Source organism: Meleagris gallopavo, chromosome Z, assembly GCF_905368555.1.
Source record: "Meleagris gallopavo chromosome Z, MGAL_WU_HG_1.1, whole genome shotgun sequence".
In the NCBI taxonomy this organism is placed as follows: Eukaryota; Metazoa; Chordata; class Aves; order Galliformes; family Phasianidae; genus Meleagris; species Meleagris gallopavo.
In genome coordinates this window covers 27545825-27572162 of record NC_139435.1, presented here as the reverse complement: position 1 = coordinate 27572162, position 26338 = coordinate 27545825, and the positions used below count along the sequence as shown (strand labels likewise).

The window sequence follows — 26338 nt, the reverse complement described above, 5'->3', positions numbered from 1 at the left end:
CTGTCCAAGTGCCTTCTTTTCTGAGCGTGCCAAGTCACATCCAGGCAGCAAAATTCACAGCGCAACGATTAAGGAAGAAAGGGTTGCATGCTCAGCTGCAGGTGGCGTTTTGCTCCGGTTTTCCATGTGTGCAAATGGCACAGAGCACTGCCTGGGTTTTCCAGCCCCATGTAAAGCCCCAGGCCTGCCCTAGGAAGCCCGTGTGCTCTCCTACGCAGGTTGGCATAAGCCTCGGGGATGTGTCCTGTCACTCGAGCTGTCGGGGTCACTCTCGTTGGCATGCTCGAGGATTTGTAGTCAGAGAAGATGTCTCTCCGGGCCCAGGCCCGGGCCCGGGCCCAGGCCCAGGCCCCGCATGGCCACCTGGGAGGGATCCTGGTGCCCCCCAGGTTTTTGCCGAGCCTCCAACCTCTCGGAGCTCCCCCACCGCTGATGGCCCAGTGGCTTTTCTGCAGACTGAGAAAGGGCGGGTCGCTGGCGTGGCCTTCTTTGTACGTTGGACCGTTTCTATTCCCACGGAAAGTCAAATTCTTTCTTTTGTTAGCTGGCACAAAGGAGCGCCCTGCCCGTTTCCCATCTGCCCCTGTAGGAATACAGGCCTACGTTTAACCCCTCGACCTTGCTGCCTGTGTGCCTGTGATGTGTACTTGTTGCTGTTTAAGCTGGCAGAAAACTGAATGCCACACAGCCTCCCCAGCCGTGGTGGGGAAAGTATTGGAAGGATGAAACTGGGAGCACACACGGGTTTAGGCAAAGACCGTTTACTAGTAAATGAAAAGCCGCGCCTGCAAGCCAAGGGAAACATTCGCCATTTCTCTTTGACGGGCAAACATCCATCCACTTCTAGTATCCCGGGCTCAGTGCACGTGACAAGCTCTTATCTAGTACGGTATGCAGTGTAGCTGAATATGAAGGTTAAATAAAGCTTTACTTACCTTTATGAAGTTCTTCATGCATTTCAACGGACGTGTAATTTGAACATATAGCTGTGTCAGGCTGACGTTGGCCAGCAGCCTGAAGCTGTCCGGTCTGCGTCCCGTGCCATCTTCTCGTGCACTGCCAGGCCTCCTTGCTGGCGCTGCTCTGCAACAAGAGCAGAGGAACTAAAGCATGGGTGCGTTAGCACCCACAGTTTGGTCAAGAAAAGCAAAAGAGCCCGTCAAACTGTACGAGGAGGTACGAGGAAAACGAGCAGTATCCCAGACAAAACCACAGCAACTACCGAGTGTAGTATAGTAGTACGTACAGAGGGTAGTACGGCACCTAGTGTAGCTATGTAGAAATGGAGAAAATATTTTCAATTACCTTTATCAAATCCTTTCTGTAATTCTGTACCTGCATATACTGTAGAGATTGCTGTGGTGGGCGGGCCTCGGCCAGCAGCCCGATGCGCACCCAGCTACTCTCTCACTCAGTCTTCTCAACGGGACGGAGTAGGGAACACGACAGGAATTCTCGTGGGTCAAGATAAGGATGGGGAGCTTGCTCACCAGAGGTAGAGCAGAATAGACGTGGGGGAAGCTGCTTGATGTCATTGCACATTTTGGACAGACTTGGATGGTGAGAAACAAAAGCACCTGACCCCTCTTCACTTCTTCCCCGAGCTCAAACACCCTCGATCACGCATGAGTCCTCGACCTCCCCGCAGCGCAAGAGGTGCAGGGGTCGGGGGCGGTAGCGGTCAGTCCCTCCACAGCTCTGCTCTCCCACTCCTTCCTCCTCACGCTTCTCCCCTGTACCTGCGTGGGCTCTGAGCAGGCTGCAGCATCCCTTGGGGTATAGCGACGTGCCCGCCGCCTCCAGCATGGACTGCGGGAGAATCTCTGTCCAAGCGCTTACAGCACCTCCTTCTGTTTCTCCTCCTGCCCGTGCTTTGTTCCCACTTTTTGCTCCGGCGCCACCTCCTCCTCCTCCTCCTCATGCTCCACCTCCTTCTCCCCCCTCCTCTCCACCTCCCGCTCCTCAGCATCTCACCTTGGCATTCGCGCGGCTGTTTTGCACGTTTTCCCACCCTCTCTCCCCATCCTGCCCGGTCTCGCCCTTTCCCAGGGACTTTTTGCCCAGGACGCCTCCACCTTGGGTTCGGGGCTCAGTTGTGCCTTGTAGCAGTGCCGCGGGAGCTGGGCGGAAACGGCTGGTTTTCACACGGGGCATTCCAGCCTTCTCCTCAGAGGCGGCCGGCAGCCCACAGTGCCAGCACCTGGGCACCTGCCCCCCTACAGCCGGGACGATTGTATCAACATGAATGTATTTTAACATCAGAGCGCTTTCTGGTCCAGACGAGCTGGGCAGCCAATCAGAGGGAATCCTGAGAAGGCGGCAGCCATTAGAAGAGAGGCCAATCACAGAGCAGTACGAAAACACGTGGCCAACAAAGTGTCACAAAATGGTGGCTCCTGACTGTGGAATGCAAGCTGGAACAAAATGGCGCCTCCGCAGGCTCATGAAATGGCGGCTCCTCACCCTGGAATGCAGACTGGAACAAAATGGTGCCTCCCTGTGTAGGTAGGTGGGAAGGATTTTCTGTCCGGTCCCATCCGACCGGTGGGCGGGCCCAGTAGCTCTGGTTCCTCCCCTTCACCCGCAGCTCTATCCCAGCCCTGGCACGCACTCCACCCAGCGCCTCCAGCTGGTAGCCGGGAAGAACGGCGGGTTGGAGGCGCTGCTCTGCTGAGCAGCGACAGGCGCCGGCTGTGCTGGCTGGCGGCTCTCCGCCCGAGTGGCGGGAGGTGCTCTGCTGCGCATCACGTGTAGCTGAACGAGCCCAAATCTAGAATTTGGGGGGGGTGTGTGTATCGGGGGCGGGGGTTGCTAGGCATGGCTTTTGAGGAGTGGTTTTCTGCACCTTTCTAAATTGCAAGGTGGGCAGCTTTTATGGTAAAGAGGGAAGATGAGAGAGCAGGTGAACGTGTACATCCTCCCGACTCTGTGCGTGTGGCTTGAATTCCAGTGGCACTTGTCTGGATGATGTGCACGCTTCTGTCCAAGTGCCTTCTTTTCTGAGCGTGCCAAGTCACATCCAGGCAGCAAAATTCACAGCGCAACGATTAAGGAAGAAAGGGTTGCATGCTCAGCTGCAGGTGGCGTTTTGCTCCGGTTTTCCATGTGTGCAAATGGCACAGAGCACTGCCTGGTTTTTCCAGCCCCATGTAAAGCCCCAGGCCTGCCCTAGGAAGCCCGTGTGCTCTCCTACGCAGGTTGGCATAAGCCTCGGGGATGTGTCCTGTCACTCGAGCTGTCGGGGTCACTCTCGTTGGCATGCTCGAGGATTTGTAGTCAGAGAAGATGTCTCTCCGGGCCCAGGCCCGGCCCGGGCCCAGGCCCAGGCCCAGCATGGCCACCTGGGAGGCATCCTGGTGCCCCCGAGGTTTTTGCCGAGCCTCCAACCCCTCGGAGCTCCCCCACCGCTGATGGCCCAGTGGCTTTTCTGCAGACTGAGAAAGGGCGGGTCGCTGGCGTGGCCTTTTTTGTACGTTGGACCGTTTCTATTCCCACGGAAAGTCAAATTCTTTCTTTTGTTTGCTGGCACAAAGGAGCGCCCTGCCCGTTTCCCATCTGCCCCTGTAGGAATACAGGCCCACGTTTAACTGCTCGACCTTGCTGCCTGTGTGCCTGTGATGTGTACTTGTTGCTGTTTAAGCTGGCAGAAAACTGAATGCCACACAGCCTCCCCAGCCGTGGTGGGGAAAGTATTGGAAGGATGAAACTGGGAGCACACACGGGTTTAGGCAAAGACCGTTTACTAGTAAATGAAAAGCCGCGCCTGCAAGCCAAGGGAAACATTCGCCATTTCTCTTTGACGGGCAAACATCCATCCACTTCTAGGGTCCCGGGGCTCAGTGCACGTGACAAGCTCTTATCTAGTACGGTATGCAGTGTAGCTGAAAATGAAGGTTAAATAAAGCTTTACTTACCTTTATGAAGTTCTTCATGCATTTCAACGGACGTGTAATTTTAACATATAGCTGTGTCAGGCTGACGTTGGCCAGCAGCCTGATGCTGTCCGGTCTGCGTCCCGTGCCATCTTCTCGTGCACTGCCAGGCCTCCTTGCTGGCGCTGCTCTGCAACAAGAGCAGAGGAACTACAGCATGGGTGCGTTAGCACCACCAGTTTGGTCAAGAAAAGCAAAAGAGCCCGTCAAACTGTACGAGGAGGTACGAGGAAAACGAGCAGTATCCCAGAAAAAACCACAGCAACTACCGAGTGTAGTATAGTAGTACGTACAGAGGGTAGTACGGCACCTAGTGTAGCTATGTAGCAATGGAGAAAATATTTTCAATTACCTTTATCAAATCCTTTCTGAAATTCTGTACCTGCATATACTGTAGAGATTGCTGTGGTGGGCGGGCCTCGGCCAGCAGCCCGATGCGCACCCAGCTACTCTCTCACTCAGTCTTCTCAACGGGACGGAATAGGGAACACGACAGGAATTCTCGTGGGTCAAGATAAGGATGGGGAGCTTGCTCACCAGAGGTAGAGCAGAATAGACGTGGGGAAGCTGCTTGATGTCATTGCACATTTTGGACAGACTTGGATGGTGAGAAACAAAAGCACCTGACCCCTCTTCACTTCTTCCCCGAGCTCAAACACCCTCGATCACGCATGAGTCCTCGACCTCCCCGCAGCGCAAGAGGTGCAGGGGTCGGGGGCGGTAGCGGTCAGTCCCTCCACAGCTCTGCTCTGCCACTCCTTCCTCCTCACGCTTCTCCCCTGTACCTGCGTGGGCTCTGAGCAGGCTGCAGCATCCCTTGGGGTATAGCGACGTGCCCGCCGCCTCCAGCAGGGACTGCGGGAGAATCTCTGTCCTAGCGCTTACAGCACCTCCTTCTGTTCTTCCTCCTGCCCGTGCTTTGTTCCCACTCTTTGCTCCGGCGCCACCTCCTCCTCCTCCTCCTCATGCTCCACCTCCTTCTCCTCCCTCCTCTCCACCTCCCGCTCCTCAGCATCTCACCTTGGCATTCGCGCGGCTGTTTTGCACGTTTTTCCACCCTCTCTGCCTTTCCTGCCCGGTCTCGCCCTTTCCCAGGGACGTTTTGCCCAGGACGCCTCCACCTTGGGTGCGGGGCTCAGTTGTGCCTTGTAGCAGTGCCGCTGGAGCTGGGCGGAAACGGCTGGTTTTCACACGGGGCATTCCTGCCTTCTCCTCAGAGGCGGCCGGCAGCCCACAGTGCAAGCACCTGGGCACCTGCCCCCCTACAGCCGGGACGATTGTATCAACATGAATGTATTTTAACATCAGAGCGCTTTCTGGTCCAGACGAGCTGGGCAGCCAATCAGAGGGAATCCTGAGAAGGCGGCAGCCATTAGAAGAGAGGCCAATCACAGAGCAGTACGAAAACACGTGGCCAACAAAGTGTCACAAAATGGTGGCTCCTGACTGTGGAATGCAAGCTGGAACAAAATGGCGCCTCCGCAGGCTCATGAAATGGCGGCTCCTCACCCTGGAATGCAGACTGGAACAAAATGGTGCCTCCCTGTGTGGGTAGGTGGGAAGGATTTTCTGTCCTGTCCCATCCGACCGGTGGGCGGGCCCAGTAGCTCTGGGTCCTCCCCTTCACCCGCAGCTCTATCCCACCCTGGCACGCACTCCACCCAGCGCCTCCAGCTGGTAGCCGGGAAGAACGGCGGGTTGGAGGCGCTGCTCTGCTGAGCAGCGACAGGCGCCGGCTGTGCTGGCTGGCGGCTCTCCGCCCGAGTGGCGGGAGGTGCTCTGCTGCGCATCACGTGTAGCTGAACGATCCCAAATCTAGAATTTGGGGGGGGTGTGTGTATCGGGGGCGGGGGTTGCTAGGCATGGCTTTTGAGGAGTGGTTTTCTGCACCTTTCTAAATTGCAAGGTGGGCAGCTTTTATGGTAAAGAGGGAAGATGAGAGAGCAGGTGAACGTGTACATCCTCCCGACTCTGTGCGTGTGGCTTGAATTCCAGTGGCACTTGTCTGGATGATGTGCACGCTTCTGTCCAAGTGCCTTCTTTTCTGAGCGTGCCAAGTCACATCCAGGCAGCAAAATTCACAGCGCAACGATTAAGGAAGAAAGGGTTGCATGCTCAGCTGCAGGTGGCGTTTTGCTCCGGTTTTCCATGTGTGCAAATGGCACAGAGCACTGCCTGGGTTTTCCAGCCCCATGTAAAGCCCCAGGCCTGCCCTAGGAAGCCCGTGTGCTCTCCTACGCAGGTTGGCATAAGCCTCGGGGATGTGTCCTGTCACTCGAGCTGTCGGGGTCACTCTCGTTGGCATGCTCGAGGATTTGTAGTCAGAGAAGATGTCTCTCCGGCCCAGGCCCGGGCCCGGGCCCAGGCCCAGGCCCAGCATGGCCACCTGGGAGGCATCCTGGTGCCCCCGAGGTTTTTGCCGAGCCTCCAACCTCTCGGAGCTCCCCCACCGCTGATGGCCCAGTGGCTTTTCTGCAGACTGAGAAAGGGCGGGTCGCTGGCGTGGCCTTCTTTGTACGTTGGACCGTTTCTATTCCCACGGAAAGTCAAATTCTTTCTTTTGTTAGCTGGCACAAAGGAGCGCCCTGCCCGTTTCCCATCTGCCCCTGTAGGAATACAGGCCTACGTTTAACTGCTCGACCTTGCTGCCTGTGTGCCTGTGATGTGTACTTGTTGCTGTTTAAGCTGGCAGAAAACTGAATGCCACACAGCCTCCCCAGCCGTGGTGGGGAAAGTATTGGAAGGATGAAACTGGGAGCACACACGGGTTTAGGCAAAGACCGTTTACTAGTAAATGAAAAGCCGCGCCTGCAAGCCAAGGGAAACATTCGCCATTTCTCTTTGACGGGCAAACATCCATCCACTTCTAGGATCCCGGGGCTCAGTGCACGTGACAAGCTCTTATCTAGTACGGTATGCAGTGTAGCTGAATATGAAGGTTAAATAAAGCTTTACTTACCTTTATGAAGTTCTTCATGCATTTCAACGGACGTGTAATTTGAACATATAGCTGTGTCAGGCTGACGTTGGCCAGCAGCCTGATGCTGTCCGGTCTGCGTCCCGTGCCATCTTCTCGTGCACTGCCAGGCCTCCTTGCTGGCGCTGCTCTGCAACAAGAGCAGAGGAACTACAGCATGGGTGCGTTAGCACCACCAGTTTGGTCAAGAAAAGCAAAAGAGCCCGTCAAACTGTACGAGGAGGTACGAGGAAAACGAGCAGTATCCCAGACAAAACCACAGCAACTACCGAGTGTAGTATAGTAGTACGTACAGAGGGTAGTACGGCACCTAGTGTAGCTATGTAGCAATGGAGAAAATATTTTCAATTACCTTTATCAAATCCTTTCTGTAATTCTGTACCTGCATATACTGTAGAGATTGCTGTGGTGGGCGGGCCTCGGCCAGCAGCCCGATGCGCACCCAGCTACTCTCTCACTCAGTCTTCTCAACGGGACGGAGTAGGGAACACGACAGGAATTCTCGTGGGTCAAGATAAGGATGGGGAGCTTGCTCACCAGAGGTAGAGCAGAATAGACGTGGGGGAAGCTGCTTGATGTCATTGCACATTTTGGACAGACTTGGATGGTGAGAAACAAAAGCACCTGACCCCTCTTCACTTCTTCCCCGAGCTCAAACACCCTCGATCACGCATGAGTCCTCGACCTCCCCGCAGCGCAAGAGGTGCAGGGGTCGGGGGCGGTAGCGGTCAGTCCCTCCACAGCTCTGCTCTGCCACTCCTTCCTCCTCACGCTTCTCCCCTGTACCTGCGTGGGCTCTGAGCAGGCTGCAGCATCCCTTGGGGTATAGCGACGTGCCCGCCGCCTCCAGCAGGGACTGCGGGAGAATCTCTGTCCTAGCGCTTACAGCACCTCCTTCTGTTTCTCCTCCTGCCCGTGCTTTGTTCCCACTCTTTGCTCCGGCGCCACCTCCTCCTCCTCCTCCTCATGCTCCACCTCCTTCTCCTCCCTCCTCTCCACCTCCCGCTCCTCAGCATCTCACCTTGGCATTCGCGCGGCTGTTTTGCACGTTTTCCCACCCTCTCTGCCCATCCTGCCCGGTCTCGCCCTTTCCCAGGGACGTTTTGCCCAGGACGCCTCCACCTTGGGTGCGGGGCTCAGTTGTGCCTTGTAGCAGTGCCGCTGGAGCTGGGCGGAAACGGCTGGTTTTCACACGGGGCATTCCTGCCTTCTCCTCAGAGGCGGCCGGCAGCCCACAGTGCCAGCACCTGGGCACCTGCCCCCCTACAGCCGGGACGATTGTATCAACATGAATGTATTTTAACATCAGAGCGCTTTCTGGTCCAGACGAGCTGGGCAGCCAATCAGAGGGAATCCTGAGAAGGCGGCAGCCATTAGAAGAGAGGCCAATCACAGAGCAGTACGAAAACACGTGGCCAACAAAGTGTCACAAAATGGTGGCTCCTGACTGTGGAATGCAAGCTGGAACAAAATGGCGCCTCCGCAGGCTCATGAAATGGCGGCTCCTCACCCTGGAATGCAGACTGGAACAAAATGGTGCCTCCCTGTGTAGGTAGGTGGGAAGGATTTTCTGTCCTGTCCCATCCGACCGGTGGGCGGGCCCAGTAGCTCTGGGTCCTCCCCTTCACCCGCAGCTCTATCCCAGCCCTGGCACGCACTCCACCCAGCGCCTCCAGCTGGTAGCCGGGAAGAACGGCGGGTTGGAGGCGCTGCTCTGCTGAGCAGCGACAGGCGCCGGCTGTGCTGGCTGGCGGCTCTCCGCCCGAGTGGCGGGAGGTGCTCTGCTGCGCATCACGTGTAGCTGAACGAGCCCAAATCTAGAATTTGGGGGGGGTGTGTGTATCGGGGGCGGGGGTTGCTAGGCATGGCTTTTGAGGAGTGGTTTTCTGCACCTTTCTAAATTGCAAGGTGGGCAGCTTTTATGGTAAAGAGGGAAGATGAGAGAGCAGGTGAACGTGTACATCCTCCCGACTCTGTGCGTGTGGCTTGAATTCCAGTGGCACTTGTCTGGATGATGTGCACGCTTCTGTCCAAGTGCCTTCTTTTCTGAGCGTGCCAAGTCACATCCAGGCAGCAAAATTCACAGCGCAACGATTAAGGAAGAAAGGGTTGCATGCTCAGCTGCAGGTGGCGTTTTGCTCCGGTTTTCCATGTGTGCAAATGGCACAGAGCACTGCCTGGGTTTTCCAGCCCCATGTAAAGCCCCAGGCCTGCCCTAGGAAGCCCGTGTGCTCTCCTACGCAGGTTGGCATAAGCCTCGGGGATGTGTCCTGTCACTCGAGCTGTCGGGGTCACTCTCGTTGGCATGCTCGAGGATTTGTAGTCAGAGAAGATGTCTCTCCGGGCCCAGGCCCGGGCCCGGGCCCAGGCCCAGGCCCAGCATGGCCACCTGGGAGGCATCCTGGTGCCCCGAGGTTTTTGCCGAGCCTCCAACCTCTCGGAGCTCCCCCACCGCTGATGGCCCAGTGGCTTTTCTGCAGACTGAGAAAGGGCGGGTCGCTGGCGTGGCCTTCTTTGTACGTTGGACCGTTTCTATTCCCACGGAAAGTCAAATTCTTTCTTTTGTTAGCTGGCACAAAGGAGCGCCCTGCCCGTTTCCCATCTGCCCCTGTAGGAATACAGGCCTACGTTTAACTGCTCGACCTTGCTGCCTGTGTGCCTGTGATGTGTACTTGTTGCTGTTTAAGCTGGCAGAAAACTGAATGCCACACAGCCTCCCCAGCCGTGGTGGGGAAAGTATTGGAAGGATGAAACTGGGAGCACACACGGGTTTAGGCAAAGACCGTTTACTAGTAAATGAAAAGCCGCGCCTGCAAGCCAAGGGAAACATTCGCCATTTCTCTTTGACGGGCAAACATCCATCCACTTCTAGGATCCCGGGGCTCAGTGCACGTGACAAGCTCTTATCTAGTACGGTATGCAGTGTAGCTGAATATGAAGGTTAAATAAAGCTTTACTTACCTTTATGAAGTTCTTCATGCATTTCAACGGACGTGTAATTTGAACATATAGCTGTGTCAGGCTGACGTTGGCCAGCAGCCTGATGCTGTCCGGTCTGCGTCCCGTGCCATCTTCTCGTGCACTGCCAGGCCTCCTTGCTGGCGCTGCTCTGCAACAAGAGCAGAGGAACTACAGCATGGGTGCGTTAGCACCACCAGTTTGGTCAAGAAAAGCAAAAGAGCCCGTCAAACTGTACGAGGAGGTACGAGGAAAACGAGCAGTATCCCAGACAAAACCACAGCAACTACCGAGTGTAGTATAGTAGTACGTACAGAGGGTAGTACGGCACCTAGTGTAGCTATGTAGCAATGGAGAAAATATTTTCAATTACCTTTATCAAATCCTTTCTGTAATTCTGTACCTGCATATACTGTAGAGATTGCTGTGGTGGGCGGGCCTCGGCCAGCAGCCCGATGCGCACCCAGCTACTCTCTCACTCAGTCTTCTCAACGGGACGGAGTAGGGAACACGACAGGAATTCTCGTGGGTCAAGATAAGGATGGGGAGCTTGCTCACCAGAGGTAGAGCAGAATAGACGTGGGGGAAGCTGCTTGATGTCATTGCACATTTTGGACAGACTTGGATGGTGAGAAACAAAAGCACCTGACCCCTCTTCACTTCTTCCCCGAGCTCAAACACCCTCGATCACGCATGAGTCCTCGACCTCCCCGCAGCGCAAGAGGTGCAGGGGTCGGGGGCGGTAGCGGTCAGTCCCTCCACAGCTCTGCTCTGCCACTCCTTCCTCCTCACGCTTCTCCCCTGTACCTGCGTGGGCTCTGAGCAGGCTGCAGCATCCCTTGGGGTATAGCGACGTGCCCGCCGCCTCCAGCAGGGACTGCGGGAGAATCTCTGTCCTAGCGCTTACAGCACCTCCTTCTGTTTCTCCTCCTGCCCGTGCTTTGTTCCCACTCTTTGCTCCGGCGCCACCTCCTCCTCCTCCTCCTCATGCTCCACCTCCTTCTCCTCCCTCCTCTCCACCTCCCGCTCCTCAGCATCTCACCTTGGCATTCGCGCGGCTGTTTTGCACGTTTTCCCACCCTCTCTGCCCATCCTGCCCGGTCTCGCCCTTTCCCAGGGACGTTTTGCCCAGGACGCCTCCACCTTGGGTGCGGGGCTCAGTTGTGCCTTGTAGCAGTGCCGCTGGAGCTGGGCGGAAACGGCTGGTTTTCACACGGGGCATTCCTGCCTTCTCCTCAGAGGCGGCCGGCAGCCCACAGTGCCAGCACCTGGGCACCTGCCCCCCTACAGCCGGGACGATTGTATCAACATGAATGTATTTTAACATCAGAGCGCTTTCTGGTCCAGACGAGCTGGGCAGCCAATCAGAGGGAATCCTGAGAAGGCGGCAGCCATTAGAAGAGAGGCCAATCACAGAGCAGTACGAAAACACGTGGCCAACAAAGTGTCACAAAATGGTGGCTCCTGACTGTGGAATGCAAGCTGGAACAAAATGGCGCCTCCGCAGGCTCATGAAATGGCGGCTCCTCACCCTGGAATGCAGACTGGAACAAAATGGTGCCTCCCTGTGTAGGTAGGTGGGAAGGATTTTCTGTCCTGTCCCATCCGACCGGTGGGCGGGCCCAGTAGCTCTGGGTCCTCCCCTTCACCCGCAGCTCTATCCCAGCCCTGGCACGCACTCCACCCAGCGCCTCCAGCTGGTAGCCGGGAAGAACGGCGGGTTGGAGGCGCTGCTCTGCTGAGCAGCGACAGGCGCCGGCTGTGCTGGCTGGCGGCTCTCCGCCCGAGTGGCGGGAGGTGCTCTGCTGCGCATCACGTGTAGCTGAACGAGCCCAAATCTAGAATTTGGGGGGGGTGTGTGTATCGGGGGCGGGGGTTGCTAGGCATGGCTTTTGAGGAGTGGTTTTCTGCACCTTTCTAAATTGCAAGGTGGGCAGCTTTTATGGTAAAGAGGGAAGATGAGAGAGCAGGTGAACGTGTACATCCTCCCGACTCTGTGCGTGTGGCTTGAATTCCAGTGGCACTTGTCTGGATGATGTGCACGCTTCTGTCCAAGTGCCTTCTTTTCTGAGCGTGCCAAGTCACATCCAGGCAGCAAAATTCACAGCGCAACGATTAAGGAAGAAAGGGTTGCATGCTCAGCTGCAGGTGGCGTTTTGCTCCGGTTTTCCATGTGTGCAAATGGCACAGAGCACTGCCTGGGTTTTCCAGCCCCATGTAAAGCCCCAGGCCTGCCCTAGGAAGCCCGTGTGCTCTCCTACGCAGGTTGGCATAAGCCTCGGGGATGTGTCCTGTCACTCGAGCTGTCGGGGTCACTCTCGTTGGCATGCTCGAGGATTTGTAGTCAGAGAAGATGTCTCTCCGGGCCCAGGCCCGGGCCCGGGCCCAGGCCCAGGCCCAGCATGGCCACCTGGGAGGCATCCTGGTGCCCCCGAGGTTTTTGCCGAGCCTCCAACCTCTCGGAGCTCCCCCACCGCTGATGGCCCAGTGGCTTTTCTGCAGACTGAGAAAGGGCGGGTCGCTGGCGTGGCCTTCTTTGTACGTTGGACCGTTTCTATTCCCACGGAAAGTCAAATTCTTTCTTTTGTTAGCTGGCACAAAGGAGCGCCCTGCCCGTTTCCCATCTGCCCCTGTAGGAATACAGGCCTACGTTTAACTGCTCGACCTTGCTGCCTGTGTGCCTGTGATGTGTACTTGTTGCTGTTTAAGCTGGCAGAAAACTGAATGCCACACAGCCTCCCCAGCCGTGGTGGGGAAAGTATTGGAAGGATGAAACTGGGAGCACACACGGGTTTAGGCAAAGACCGTTTACTAGTAAATGAAAAGCCGCGCCTGCAAGCCAAGGGAAACATTCGCCATTTCTCTTTGACGGGCAAACATCCATCCACTTCTAGGATCCCGGGGCTCAGTGCACGTGACAAGCTCTTATCTAGTACGGTATGCAGTGTAGCTGAATATGAAGGTTAAATAAAGCTTTACTTACCTTTATGAAGTTCTTCATGCATTTCAACGGACGTGTAATTTGAACATATAGCTGTGTCAGGCTGACGTTGGCCAGCAGCCTGATGCTGTCCGGTCTGCGTCCCGTGCCATCTTCTCGTGCACTGCCAGGCCTCCTTGCTGGCGCTGCTCTGCAACAAGAGCAGAGGAACTACAGCATGGGTGCGTTAGCACCACCAGTTTGGTCAAGAAAAGCAAAAGAGCCCGTCAAACTGTACGAGGAGGTACGAGGAAAACGAGCAGTATCCCAGACAAAACCACAGCAACTACCGAGTGTAGTATAGTAGTACGTACAGAGGGTAGTACGGCACCTAGTGTAGCTATGTAGCAATGGAGAAAATATTTTCAATTACCTTTATCAAATCCTTTCTGTAATTCTGTACCTGCATATACTGTAGAGATTGCTGTGGTGGGCGGGCCTCGGCCAGCAGCCCGATGCGCACCCAGCTACTCTCTCACTCAGTCTTCTCAACGGGACGGAGTAGGGAACACGACAGGAATTCTCGTGGGTCAAGATAAGGATGGGGAGCTTGCTCACCAGAGGTAGAGCAGAATAGACGTGGGGGAAGCTGCTTGATGTCATTGCACATTTTGGACAGACTTGGATGGTGAGAAACAAAAGCACCTGACCCCTCTTCACTTCTTCCCCGAGCTCAAACACCCTCGATCACGCATGAGTCCTCGACCTCCCCGCAGCGCAAGAGGTGCAGGGGTCGGGGGCGGTAGCGGTCAGTCCCTCCACAGCTCTGCTCTGCCACTCCTTCCTCCTCACGCTTCTCCCCTGTACCTGCGTGGGCTCTGAGCAGGCTGCAGCATCCCTTGGGGTATAGCGACGTGCCCGCCGCCTCCAGCAGGGACTGCGGGAGAATCTCTGTCCTAGCGCTTACAGCACCTCCTTCTGTTTCTCCTCCTGCCCGTGCTTTGTTCCCACTCTTTGCTCCGGCGCCACCTCCTCCTCCTCCTCCTCATGCTCCACCTCCTTCTCCTCCCTCCTCTCCACCTCCCGCTCCTCAGCATCTCACCTTGGCATTCGCGCGGCTGTTTTGCACGTTTTCCCACCCTCTCTGCCCATCCTGCCCGGTCTCGCCCTTTCCCAGGGACGTTTTGCCCAGGACGCCTCCACCTTGGGTGCGGGGCTCAGTTGTGCCTTGTAGCAGTGCCGCTGGAGCTGGGCGGAAACGGCTGGTTTTCACACGGGGCATTCCTGCCTTCTCCTCAGAGGCGGCCGGCAGCCCACAGTGCCAGCACCTGGGCACCTGCCCCCCTACAGCCGGGACGATTGTATCAACATGAATGTATTTTAACATCAGAGCGCTTTCTGGTCCAGACGAGCTGGGCAGCCAATCAGAGGGAATCCTGAGAAGGCGGCAGCCATTAGAAGAGAGGCCAATCACAGAGCAGTACGAAAACACGTGGCCAACAAAGTGTCACAAAATGGTGGCTCCTGACTGTGGAATGCAAGCTGGAACAAAATGGCGCCTCCGCAGGCTCATGAAATGGCGGCTCCTCACCCTGGAATGCAGACTGGAACAAAATGGTGCCTCCCTGTGTAGGTAGGTGGGAAGGATTTTCTGTCCTGTCCCATCCGACCGGTGGGCGGGCCCAGTAGCTCTGGGTCCTCCCCTTCACCCGCAGCTCTATCCCAGCCCTGGCACGCACTCCACCCAGCGCCTCCAGCTGGTAGCCGGGAAGAACGGCGGGTTGGAGGCGCTGCTCTGCTGAGCAGCGACAGGCGCCGGCTGTGCTGGCTGGCGGCTCTCCGCCCGAGTGGCGGGAGGTGCTCTGCTGCGCATCACGTGTAGCTGAACGAGCCCAAATCTAGAATTTGGGGGGGGTGTGTGTATCGGGGGCGGGGGTTGCTAGGCATGGCTTTTGAGGAGTGGTTTTCTGCACCTTTCTAAATTGCAAGGTGGGCAGCTTTTATGGTAAAGAGGGAAGATGAGAGAGCAGGTGAACGTGTACATCCTCCCGACTCTGTGCGTGTGGCTTGAATTCCAGTGGCACTTGTCTGGATGATGTGCACGCTTCTGTCCAAGTGCCTTCTTTTCTGAGCGTGCCAAGTCACATCCAGGCAGCAAAATTCACAGCGCAACGATTAAGGAAGAAAGGGTTGCATGCTCAGCTGCAGGTGGCGTTTTGCTCCGGTTTTCCATGTGTGCAAATGGCACAGAGCACTGCCTGGGTTTTCCAGCCCCATGTAAAGCCCCAGGCCTGCCCTAGGAAGCCCGTGTGCTCTCCTACGCAGGTTGGCATAAGCCTCGGGGATGTGTCCTGTCACTCGAGCTGTCGGGGTCACTCTCGTTGGCATGCTCGAGGATTTGTAGTCAGAGAAGATGTCTCTCCGGGCCCAGGCCCGGGCCCGGGCCCAGGCCCAGGCCCAGCATGGCCACCTGGGGGGCATCCTGGTGCCCCCGAGGTTTTTGCCGAGCCTCCAACCTCTCGGAGCTCCCCACCGCTGATGGCCCAGTGGCTTTTCTGCAGACTGAGAAAGGGCGGGTCGCTGGCGTGGCCTTCTTTGTACGTTGGACCGTTTCTATTCCCACGGAAAGTCAAATTCTTTCTTTTGTTAGCTGGCACAAAGGAGCGCCCTGCCCGTTTCCCATCTGCCCCTGTAGGAATACAGGCCTACGTTTAACTGCTCGACCTTGCTGCCTGTGTGCCTGTGATGTGTACTTGTTGCTGTTTAAGCTGGCAGAAAACTGAATGCCACACAGCCTCCCCAGCCGTGGTGGGGAAAGTATTGGAAGGATGAAACTGGGAGCACACACGGGTTTAGGCAAAGACCGTTTACTAGTAAATGAAAAGCCGCGCCTGCAAGCCAAGGGAAACATTCGCCATTTCTCTTTGACGGGCAAACATCCATCCACTTCTAGGATCCCGGGGCTCAGTGCACGTGACAAGCTCTTATCTAGTACGGTATGCAGTGTAGCTGAATATGAAGGTTAAATAAAGCTTTACTTACCTTTATGAAGTTCTTCATGCATTTCAACGGACGTGTAATTTGAACATATAGCTGTGTCAGGCTGACGTTGGCCAGCAGCCTGATGCTGTCCGGTCTGCGTCCCGTGCCATCTTCTCGTGCACTGCCAGGCCTCCTTGCTGGCGCTGCTCTGCAACAAGAGCAGAGGAACTACAGCATGGGTGCGTTAGCACCACCAGTTTGGTCAAGAAAAGCAAAAGAGCCCGTCAAACTGTACGAGGAGGTACGAGGAAAACGAGCAGTATCCCAGACAAAACCACAGCAACTACCGAGTGTAGTATAGTAGTACGTACAGAGGGTAGTACGGCACCTAGTGTAGCTATGTAGCAATGGAGAAAATATTTTCAATTACCTTTATCAAATCCTTTCTGTAATTCTGTACCTGCATATACTGTAGAGATTGCTGTGGTGGGGGGCCTCGGCCAGCAGCCCGATGCGCACCCAGCTACTCTCTCACTCAGTCTTCTCAACGGGACGGAGTAGGGAACACGACAGGAATTCTCGTGGGTCAAGATAAGGATGGGGAGCTTGCTCACCAGAGGTAGAGCAGAATAGACGTGGGGGAAGCTGCTTGATGTCATTGCACATTTTGGACAGACTTGGATGGTGAGAAACAAAAGCACCTGACCCCTCTTCACTTCTTCCCCGAGCTCAAACACCCTCGATCACGCATGAGTCCTCGACCTCCCCGCAGCGCAAGAGGTGCAGGGGTCGGGGGCGGTAGCGGTCAGTCCCTCCACAGCTCTGCTCTGCCACTCCTTCCTCCTCACGCTTCTCCCCTGTACCTGCGTGGGCTCTGAGCAGGCTGCAGCATCCCTTGGGGTATAGCGACGTGCCCGCCGCCTCCAGCAGGGACTGCGGGAGAATCTCTGTCCTAGCGCTTACAGCACCTCCTTCTGTTTCTCCTCCTGCCCGTGCTTTGTTCCCACTCTTTGCTCCGGCGCCACCTCCTCCTCCTCCTCCTCATGCTCCACCTCCTTCTCCTCCCTCCTCTCCACCTCCCGCTCCTCAGCATCTCACCTTGGCATTCGCGCGGCTGTTTTGCACGTTTTCCCACCCTCTCTGCCCATCCTGCCGGTCTCGCCCTTTCCCAGGGACGTTTTGCCCAGGACGCCTCCACCTTGGGTGCGGGGCTCAGTTGTGCCTTGTAGCAGTGCCGCTGGAGCTGGGCGGAAACGGCTGGTTTTCACACGGGGCATTCCTGCCTTCTCCTCAGAGGCGGCCGGCAGCCCACAGTGCCAGCACCTGGGCCCCTGCCCCCTACAGCCGGGACGATTGTATCAACATGAATGTATTTTAACATCAGAGCGCTTTCTGGTCCAGACGAGCTGGGCAGCCAATCAGAGGGAATCCTGAGAAGGCGGCAGCCATTAGAAGAGAGGCCAATCACAGAGCAGTACGAAAACACGGGGCCAACAAAGTGTCACAAAATGGTGGCTCCTGACTGTGGAATGCAAGCTGGAACAAAATGGCGCCTCCGCAGGCTCATGAAATGGCGGCTCCTCACCCTGGAATGCAGACTGGAACAAAATGGTGCCTCCCTGTGTAGGTAGGGGGGAAGGATTTTCTGTCCTGTCCCATCCGACCGGTGGGCGGGCCCAGTAGCTCTGGGTCCTCCCCTTCACCCGCAGCTCTATCCCAGCCCTGGCACGCACTCCACCCAGCGCCTCCAGCTGGTAGCCGGGAAGAACGGCGGGTTGGAGGCGCTGCTCTGCTGAGCAGCGACAGGCGCCGGCTGTGCTGGCTGGCGGCTCTCGCCCGAGTGGCGGGAGGTGCTCTGCTGCGCATCACGTGTAGCTGAACGAGCCCAAATCTAGAATTTGGGGGGGGTGTGTGTATCGGGGGCGGGGGTTGCTAGGCATGGCTTTTGAGGAGTGGTTTTCTGCACCTTTCTAAATTGCAAGGTGGGCAGCTTTTATGGTAAAGAGGGAAGATGAGAGAGCAGGTGAACGTGTACATCCTCCCGACTCTGTGCGTGTGGCTTGAATTCCAGTGGCACTTGTCTGGATGATGTGCACGCTTCTGTCCAAGTGCCTTCTTTTCTGAGCGTGCCAAGTCACATCCAGGCAGCAAAATTCACAGCGCAACGATTAAGGAAGAAAGGGTTGCATGCTCAGCTGCAGGTGGCGTTTTGCTCCGGTTTTCCATGTGTGCAAATGGCACAGAGCACTGCCTGGGTTTTCCAGCCCCATGTAAAGCCCCAGGCCTGCCCTAGGAAGCCCGTGTGCTCTCCTACGCAGGTTGGCATAAGCCTCGGGGATGTGTCCTGTCACTCGAGCTGTCGGGGTCACTCTCGTTGGCATGCTCGAGGATTTGTAGTCAGAGAAGATGTCTCTCGGGCCCCGGCCGGGCCGGGCCCAGGCCCAGGCCCAGCATGGCCACCTGGGAGGCATCCTGGTGCCCCCGAGGTTTTTGCCGAGCCTCCAACCTCTCGGAGCTCCCCCACCGCTGATGGCCCAGTGGCTTTTCTGCAGACTGAGAAAGGGCGGGTCGCTGGCGTGGCCTTCTTTGTACGTTGGACCGTTTCTATTCCCACGGAAAGTCAAATTCTTTCTTTTGTTAGCTGGCACAAAGGAGCGCCCTGCCCGTTTCCCATCTGCCCCTGTAGGAATACAGGCCTACGTTTAACTGCTCGACCTTGCTGCCTGTGTGCCTGTGATGTGTACTTGTTGCTGTTTAAGCTGGCAGAAAACTGAATGCCACACAGCCTCCCCAGCCGTGGTGGGGAAAGTATTGGAAGGATGAAACTGGGAGCACAAACGGGTTTAGGCAAAGACCGTTTACTAGTAAATGAAAAGCCGCGCCTGCAAGCCAAGGGAAACATTCGCCATTTCTCTTTGACGGGCAAACATCCATCCACTTCTAGGATCCGGGGCTCAGTGCACGTGACAAGCTCTTATCTAGTACGGTATGCAGTGTAGCTGAATATGAAGGTTAAATAAAGCTTTACTTACCTTTATGAAGTTCTTCATGCATTTCAACGGACGTGTAATTTGAACATATAGCTGTGTCAGGCTGACGTTGGCCAGCAGCCTGATGCTGTCCGGTCTGCGTCCCGTGCCATCTTCTCGTGCACTGCCAGGCCTCCTTGCTGGCGCTGCTCTGCAACAAGAGCAGAGGAACTACAGCATGGGTGCGTTAGCACCACCAGTTTGGTCAAGAAAAGCAAAAGAGCCGTCAAACTGTACGAGGAGGTACGAGGAAAACGAGCAGTATCCCAGACAAAACCACAGCAACTACCGAGTGTAGTATAGTAGTACGTACAGAGGGTAGTACGGCACCTAGTGTAGCTATGTAGCAATGGAGAAAATATTTTCAATTACCTTTATCAAATCCTTTCTGTAATTCTGTACCTGCATATACTGTAGAGATTGCTGTGGTGGGCGGGCCTCGGCCAGCAGCCCGATGCGCACCCAGCTACTCTCTCACTCAGTCTTCTCAACGGGACGGAGTAGGGAACACGACAGGAATTTTCGTGGGTCAAGATAAGGATGGGGAGCTTGCTCACCAGAGGTAGAGCAGAATAGACGTGGGGGAAGCTGCTTGATGTCATTGCACATTTTGGACAGACTTGGATGGTGAGAAACAAAAGCACCTGACCCCTCTTCACTTCTTCCCCGAGCTCAAACACCCTCGATCACGCATGAGTCCTCGACCTCCCGCAGCGCAAGAGGTGCAGGGGTCGGGGGCGGTAGCGGTCAGTCCCTCCACAGCTCTGCTCTGCCACTCCTTCCTCCTCACGCTTCTCCCCTGTACCTGCGTGGGCTCTGAGCAGGCTGCAGCATCCCTTGGGGTATAGCGACGTGCCCGCCGCCTCCAGCAGGGACTGCGGGAGAATCTCTGTCCTAGCGCTTACAGCACCTCCTTCTGTTTCTCCTCCTGCCCGTGCTTTGTTCCCACTCTTTGCTCCGGCGCCACCTCCTCCTCCTCCTCCTCATGCTCCACCTCCTTCTCCTCCCTCCTCTCCACCTCCCGCTCCTCAGCATCTCACCTTGGCATTCGCGCGGCTGTTTTGCACGTTTTCCCACCCTCTCTGCCCATCCTGCCCGGTCTCGCCCTTTCCCAGGGACGTTTTGCCCAGGACGCCTCCACCTTGGGTGCGGGGCTCAGTTGTCCCTTGTAGCAGTGCCGCTGGAGCTGGGCGGAAACGGCTGGTTTTCACACGGGGCATTCCTGCCTTCTCCTCAGAGGCGGCCGGCACCCCACAGTGCCAGCACCTGGGCACCTGCCCCCCTACAGCCGGGACGATTGTATCAACATGAATGTATTTTAACATCAGAGCGCTTTCTGGTCCAGACGAGCTGGGCAGCCAATCAGAGGGAATCCTGAGAAGGCGGCAGCCATTAGAAGAGAGGCCAATCACAGAGCAGTACGAAAACACGTGGCCAACAAAGTGTCACAAAATGGTGGCTCCTGACTGTGGAATGCAAGCTGGAACAAAATGGCGCCTCCGCAGGCTCATGAAATGGCGGCCCCTCACCTGGAATGCAGACTGGAACAAAATGGTGCCTCCCTGTGTAGGTAGGTGGGAAGGATTTTCTGTCCTGTCCCATCCGACCGGTGGGCGGGCCAGTAGCTCTGGGTCTCCCCTTCACCCGCAGCTCTATCCCAGCCCTGGCACGCACTCCACCCAGCGCCTCCAGCTGGTAGCCGGGAAGAACGGCGGGTTGGAGGCGCTGCTCTGCTGAGCAGCGACAGGCGCCGGCTGTGCTGGCTGGCGGCTCTCCGCCCGAGTGGCGGGAGGTGCTCTGCTGCGCATCACGTGTAGCTGAACGAGCCCAAATCTAGAATTTGGGGGGGGTGTGTGTATCGGGGGCGGGGGTTGCTAGGCATGGCTTTTGAGGAGTGGTTTTCTGCACCTTTCTAAATTGCAAGGTGGGCAGCTTTTATGGTAAAGAGGGAAGATGAGAGAGCAGGTGAACGTGTACATCCTCCGACTCTGTGCGTGTGGCTTGAATTCCAGTGGCACTTGTCTGGATGATGTGCACGCTTCTGTCCAAGTGCCTTCTTTTCTGAGCGTGCCAAGTCACATCCAGGCAGCAAAATTCACAGCGCAACGATTAAGGAAGAAAAGGGTTGCATGCTCAGCTGCAGGTGGCGTTTTGCTCCGGTTTTCCATGTGTGCAAATGGCACAGAGCACTGCCCGGGTTTTCCAGCCCCATGTAAAGCCCCAGGCCTGCCCTAGGAAGCCCGTGTGCTCTCCTACGCAGGTTGGCATAAGCCTCGGGGATGTGTCCTGTCACTCGAGCTGTCGGGGTCACTCTCGTTGGCATGCTCGAGGATTTGTAGTCAGAGAAGATGTCTCTCCGGGCCCAGGCCCGGGCCCGGGCCCAGGCCCAGGCCCAGCATGGCCACCTGGGGGGCATCCTGGTGCCCCGAGGTTTTTGCCGAGCCTCCAACCTCTCGGAGCTCCCCACCGCTGATGGCCCAGTGGCTTTTCTGCAGACTGAGAAAGGGCGGGTCGCTGGCGTGGCCTTCTTTGTACGTTGGACCGTTTCTATTCCCACGGAAAGTCAAATTCTTTCTTTTGTTTGCTGGCACAAAGGAGCGCCCTGCCCGTTTCCCATCTGCCCCTGTAGGAATACAGGCCTACGTTTAACTGCTCGACCTTTCTGCCTGTGTGCCTGTGATGTGTACTTGTTGCTGTTTAAGCTGGCAGAAAACTGAATGCCACACAGCCTCCCCAGCCGTGGTGGGGAAAGTATTGGAAGGATGAAACTGGGAGCACACACGGGTTTAGGCAAAGACCGTTTACTAGTAAATGAAAAGCCGCGCCTGCAAGCCAAGGGAAACATTCGCCATTTCTCTTTGACGGGCAAACATCCATCCACTTCTAGGATCCGGGGCTCAGTGCACGTGACAAGCTCTTATCTAGTACGGTATGCAGTGTAGCTGAATATGAAGGTTAAATAAAGCTTTACTTACCTTTATGAAGTTCTTCATGCATTTCAACGGACGTGTAATTTGAACATATAGCTGTGTCAGGCTGACGTTGGCCAGCAGCCTGATGCTGTCCGGTCTGCGTCCCGTGCCATCTTCTCGTGCACTGCCAGGCCTCCTTGCTGGCGCTGCTCTGCAACAAGAGCAGAGGAACTACAGCATGGGTGCGTTAGCACCACCAGTTTGGTCAAGAAAAGCAAAAGAGCCCGTCAAACTGTACGAGGAGGTACGAGGAAAACGAGCAGTATCCCAGACAAAACCACAGCAACTACCGAGTGTAGTATAGTAGTACGTACAGAGGGTAGTACGGCACCTAGTGTAGCTATGTAGCAATGGAGAAAATATTTTCAATTACCTTTATCAAATCCTTTCTGTAATTCTGTACCTGCATATACTGTAGAGATTGCTGTGGTGGGCGGGCCTCGGCCAGCAGCCCGATGCGCACCCAGCTACTCTCTCACTCAGTCTTCTCAACGGGACGGAGTAGGGAACACGACAGGAATTCTCGTGGGTCAAGATAAGGATGGGGAGCTTGCTCACCAGAGGTAGAGCAGAATAGACGTGGGGGAAGCTGCTTGATGTCATTGCACATTTTGGACAGACTTGGATGGTGAGAAACAAAAGCACCTGACCCCTCTTCACTTCTTCCCGAGCTCAAACACCCTCGATCACGCATGAGTCCTCGACCTCCCCGCAGCGCAAGAGGTGCAGGGGTCGGGGGCGGTAGCGGTCAGTCCCTCCAAGCTCTGCTCTGCCACTCCTTCCTCCTCACGCTTCTCCCCTGTACCTGCGTGGGCTCTGAGCAGGCTGCAGCATCCCTTGGGGTATAGCGACGTGCCCGCCGCCTCCAGCAGGGACTGCGGGAGAATCTCTGTCCTAGCGCTTACAGCACCTCCTTCTGTTTCTCCTCCTGCCCGTGCTTTGTTCCCACTCTTTGCTCCGGCGCCACCTCCTCCCCTCCTCCTCATGCTCCACCTCCTTCTCCTCCCTCCTCTCCACCTCCCGCTCCCCAGCATCTCACCTTGGCATTCGCGCGGCTGTTTTGCACGTTTTCCCACCCTCTTGCCCATCCTGCCCGGTCTCGCCCTTTCCCAGGGACGTTTTGCCCAGGACGCCTCCACCTTGGGTGCGGGGCTCAGTTGTGCCTTGTAGCAGTGCCGCTGGAGCTGGGCGGAAACGGCTGGTTTTCACACGGGGCATTCCTGCCTTCTCCTCAGAAGCGGCCGGCAGCCCACAGGGGTGTGTGTGTGGCAGGGTAATCCCGTCCCCCTTCAGCCGGGACACCTTCTATTGGAACATGCGGGCTTGAATCCGAGCGCTGTAGCTCCTGCGGCCTGGGAAGCGAAGAAGAGGGCTGGAGAAGGCGGCAGATGGCCTTTCCGTTTCAGACGTATGAGGCATATCACAAATGCTGTCTGCAGAGAACATAAGTTACTTATCTCGTACTGGAGTGGCCAAGGAGCATGAAGTGCTCTCCCTCCGCAGCCGAGACTGGGGACAGTACCGGCAAGGTGGAAGTGTGAGGACTCAGAGAGGCTGACACTTTTGTAGGCCCAAGGCGCAGAAGGAGCAAAGCAAAATGCGGGATTCATTTCCAGCTTCCAGTTTGAAGGCAGATAGATATTCAGGTGCTTCCAGGAAAACGGGGCCCATCACGTGTGACAGTTTGCTGGCAAGCAAAACAGCATTGCTCCCAATACGCCCTCACGCCTCCTTCTGCAGGTCGGCTCTTACTGCGGAGCATGACGTTAAGTGGTACGGAATATGCCCTTGCTTCAGCTTGGGCTGTGTTCCCCAGCAGCCTCCCCCACCTTCTTGTGCAAGCCCAGCCTCCTGGCATGAAGGAGAGCATAAGAAGCAGAAAGGTCCTCGGTTTCTGTGGAAGCAGTGCTCTGCTCCAGCACTTACGGGGCTGTGTGATCAGCAGTGTTTACGCCCCAGTTCCCAAAGCTGCATGACAGGTGCCTGCCAGGAGGAAAAGACCTCTGCCCTCGCCAGAGCCAGGACAATTCCCAAGCGTAGTGCAGTAGCACAAACGCAGAGTAGTACCACTGCACTTAGAGTGTCTACACTGCATCCGCTAGTACCGCCACGTAACATCGTGGCTTACGGGCCCTGAGTCTGCTGAGGCGTTTCCAAAGGAAGGCGCTCTACGGCTCCCCAAGGGCTCCGCAGCAGAAGGCTGCGGAGAGGAGGATGCTCTGCTTATGCACAGCGTTTCCACCTACGCAGAATGTAGCTACTCAGAATGCTCTCTGGGGAAATGCATCCTTGGATTAACAGCATCATCCGGGCCGCACGCTTGCCAGTAAAAACACCTGCGTTTCTACATCTGAGCACCTCCCGTACGCCAAGGAAGCGGGCAGCCATTCAGGGGCAGACCTGAGAAGACAGTGACATTACAAAAGTTTGACTCAGCCAATCTCAGAGGGTGCGATAACACGTGGGTTACAAAGTGTCCCCAAATGGCGGCTCCTCTCCGTGGAAGGCAGACGGATAGAAAATGGCGCCTCCCTATGTGGGCATGTGGGAGGGATTTCCTGTGCTGGGCCCTCCCACCTCCGGTCGGGCCGATTGACATTGGGTTCTGCCCTTCGCCTGAGGCTTTTTCCCACCGCGGCATGCAGTCGGCACAGCGCTGCCAGCTGCTGACCAGGAAGAGCGGCGGGCCGGAGACAGAGGTGTGTGGAGCAGTAGCAGCAGTTTTACACGCCAGAGCGTTCCGTGTCTGGCTGCCCGAGTGGTAAGAGCTGTTCTGTTGCGCATTGTGCGTAGTCAGGAGGGCTTCCGATTCCCGGAAAGGGAGGGCGGCTGTGTGAGAGTGCTGGGGAGTGGTTCTGTCCCCCTTTCTGGAGGGCAAGCCGGACAGATGCTGTTGTTAGCAGGGAAGATGAGAGAGCCGTAGACCTGCACCTTGTGCCTGTGCGCTCCAGGGCTTGCTGATGCCCAAGAGCCATCTTTTGTCCGTGTAGCAAATGAAGGACAAGGCCCCACGTCCTTTGGGAGGGGTGTGTGTGTGGCAGGGTAATCCCGTCCCCTCTGGCTTCAAGCCACACCTTCTATTGGAAATGCGGGCTTGAATCCCGCTGTAGCTCCTGCGGCCTGGGAGGTAGCGAAGAAGAGGGCTGGAGGGCCCAAAGGCTGTGACTGGCAGATGGCCTTTCCGTTTCAGACGTATGCTTGCTAAGGCATATCCATACCTTTAAATGCTGTCTGCAGAGAAGTGCCTGTGATAAGTTACTTATCTCTGTCGGGGTATAGCCCTGGACGCGTGGCCAAGGAGCATGAAGTTGTTTGCTCTCCCTCCGCAGCCGAGACTGGGGACAGTACCGGCAAGGTGGAAGTGTGAGGACTCACGGGAGAGGCTGAAGGCACTTTTGTAGGCAAAGCCAAGGCGCAGAAGGAGCAAAGCAAAATGCGGGATTCATTTCCAGCTTGTAGATAGATATTCAGGTGCTTCCAGGAAAACGGGGCCCATCACGTGTGACAGTTTGCTGGCAAGACAAACAGCATTGCTCCCAATACGCCCTCACGCCTCCTTCTGCAGGTCGGCTCTTACTGCGGAGCATGACGTTAAGTGGTACGGAATATGCCCTTGCTTCAGCTTGGGCTGTGTTCCCCAGCAGCCTCCCCCACCTTCTTGTGCAAGCCCAGCCTCCTGGCATGAAGGAGAGCATAAGAAGCAGAAAGGTCCTCGGTTTCTGTGGAAGCAGTGCTCTGCTCCAGCACTTACGGGGCTGTGTGATCAGCAGTGTTTACGCCCCAGTTCCCAAAGCTGCATGACAGGTGCCTGCCAGGAGGAAAAGACCTCTGCCCTCGCCAGAGCCAGGACAATTCCCAAGCGTAGTGCAGTAGCACAAACGCAGAGTAGTACCACTGCACTTAGAGTGTCTACACTGCATCCGCTAGTACCGCCACGTAACATCGTGGCTTACGGGCCCTGAGTCTGCTGAGGCGTTTCCAAAGGAAGGCGCTCTACGGCTCCCCAAGGGCTCCGCAGCAGAAGGCTGCGGAGAGGAGGATGCTCTGCTTATGCACAGCGTTTCCACCTACGCAGAATGTAGCTACTCAGAATGCTCTCTGGGGAAATGCATCCTTGGATTAACAGCATCATCCGGGCCGCACGCTTGCCAGTAAAAACACCTGCGTTTCTACATCTGAGCACCTCCCGTACGCCAAGGAAGCGGGCAGCCATTCAGGGGCAGACCTGAGAAGACAGTGACATTACAAAAGTTTGACTCAGCCAATCTCAGAGGGTGCGATAACACGTGGGTTACAAAGTGTCCCCAAATGGCGGCTCCTCTCCGTGGAAGGCAGACGGATAGAAAATGGCGCCTCCCTATGTGGGCATGTGGGAGGGATTTCCTGTGCTGGGCCCTCCCACCTCCGGTCGGGCCGATTGACATTGGGTTCTGCCCTTCGCCTGAGGCTTTTTCCCACCGCGGCATGCAGTCGGCACAGCGCTGCCAGCTGCTGACCAGGAAGAGCGGCGGGCCGGAGACAGAGGTGTGTGGAGCAGTAGCAGCAGTTTTACACGCCAGAGCGTTCCG

General features: G+C 56.4%; 1 protein-coding gene and 1 long non-coding RNA gene across 14 annotated transcripts in view; one reads left to right on the top strand and one right to left on the bottom strand.

The window, feature by feature from the left end:
- Window positions 1-22770, bottom strand: part of LOC146542180 (uncharacterized) — a 35672-nt gene extending 12902 nt beyond the window's left edge. For 5 of the 13 annotated variants that reach the window (XR_014880665.1, XR_014880664.1, XM_085214273.1 and 2 more), the window contains exons 1-4: window positions 7931-8215; window positions 6892-7039; window positions 3915-4057; window positions 936-1083 (exon numbers count right to left, since the gene is read on the bottom strand). Coding sequence is in view for 10 of the 13 variants with exons in the window: in XM_085214273.1 (XP_085070399.1) it covers window positions 936-1083; window positions 3915-4057; window positions 6892-7039; window positions 7931-8215 (724 nt within the window). In the remaining 3 variants the exon portion in view is untranslated. Of the gene's footprint in view, window positions 1-935; window positions 1084-3914; window positions 4063-4314; window positions 4866-5209; window positions 5455-6700; window positions 7040-7695; window positions 7837-7930; window positions 8216-9870; window positions 10019-10674; window positions 10819-10909; window positions 11044-12850; window positions 12994-15829; window positions 15978-18801; window positions 18950-19838; window positions 19958-21773; window positions 21922-22575 lie in introns of those variants that run through there. The other 8 variants (XR_014880666.1, XM_085214281.1, XM_085214283.1 and 5 more) reach the window with 8 other exon arrangements.
- On the top strand, window positions 1139-6896 carry LOC146542181 (uncharacterized). The gene is made up of 3 exons (XR_014880668.1): window positions 1139-1560; window positions 2263-2505; window positions 6500-6896. It is a non-coding gene; the product is annotated as an uncharacterized LOC146542181 (long non-coding RNA).
- Window positions 22771-26338: the final 3568 nt, after the last annotated feature.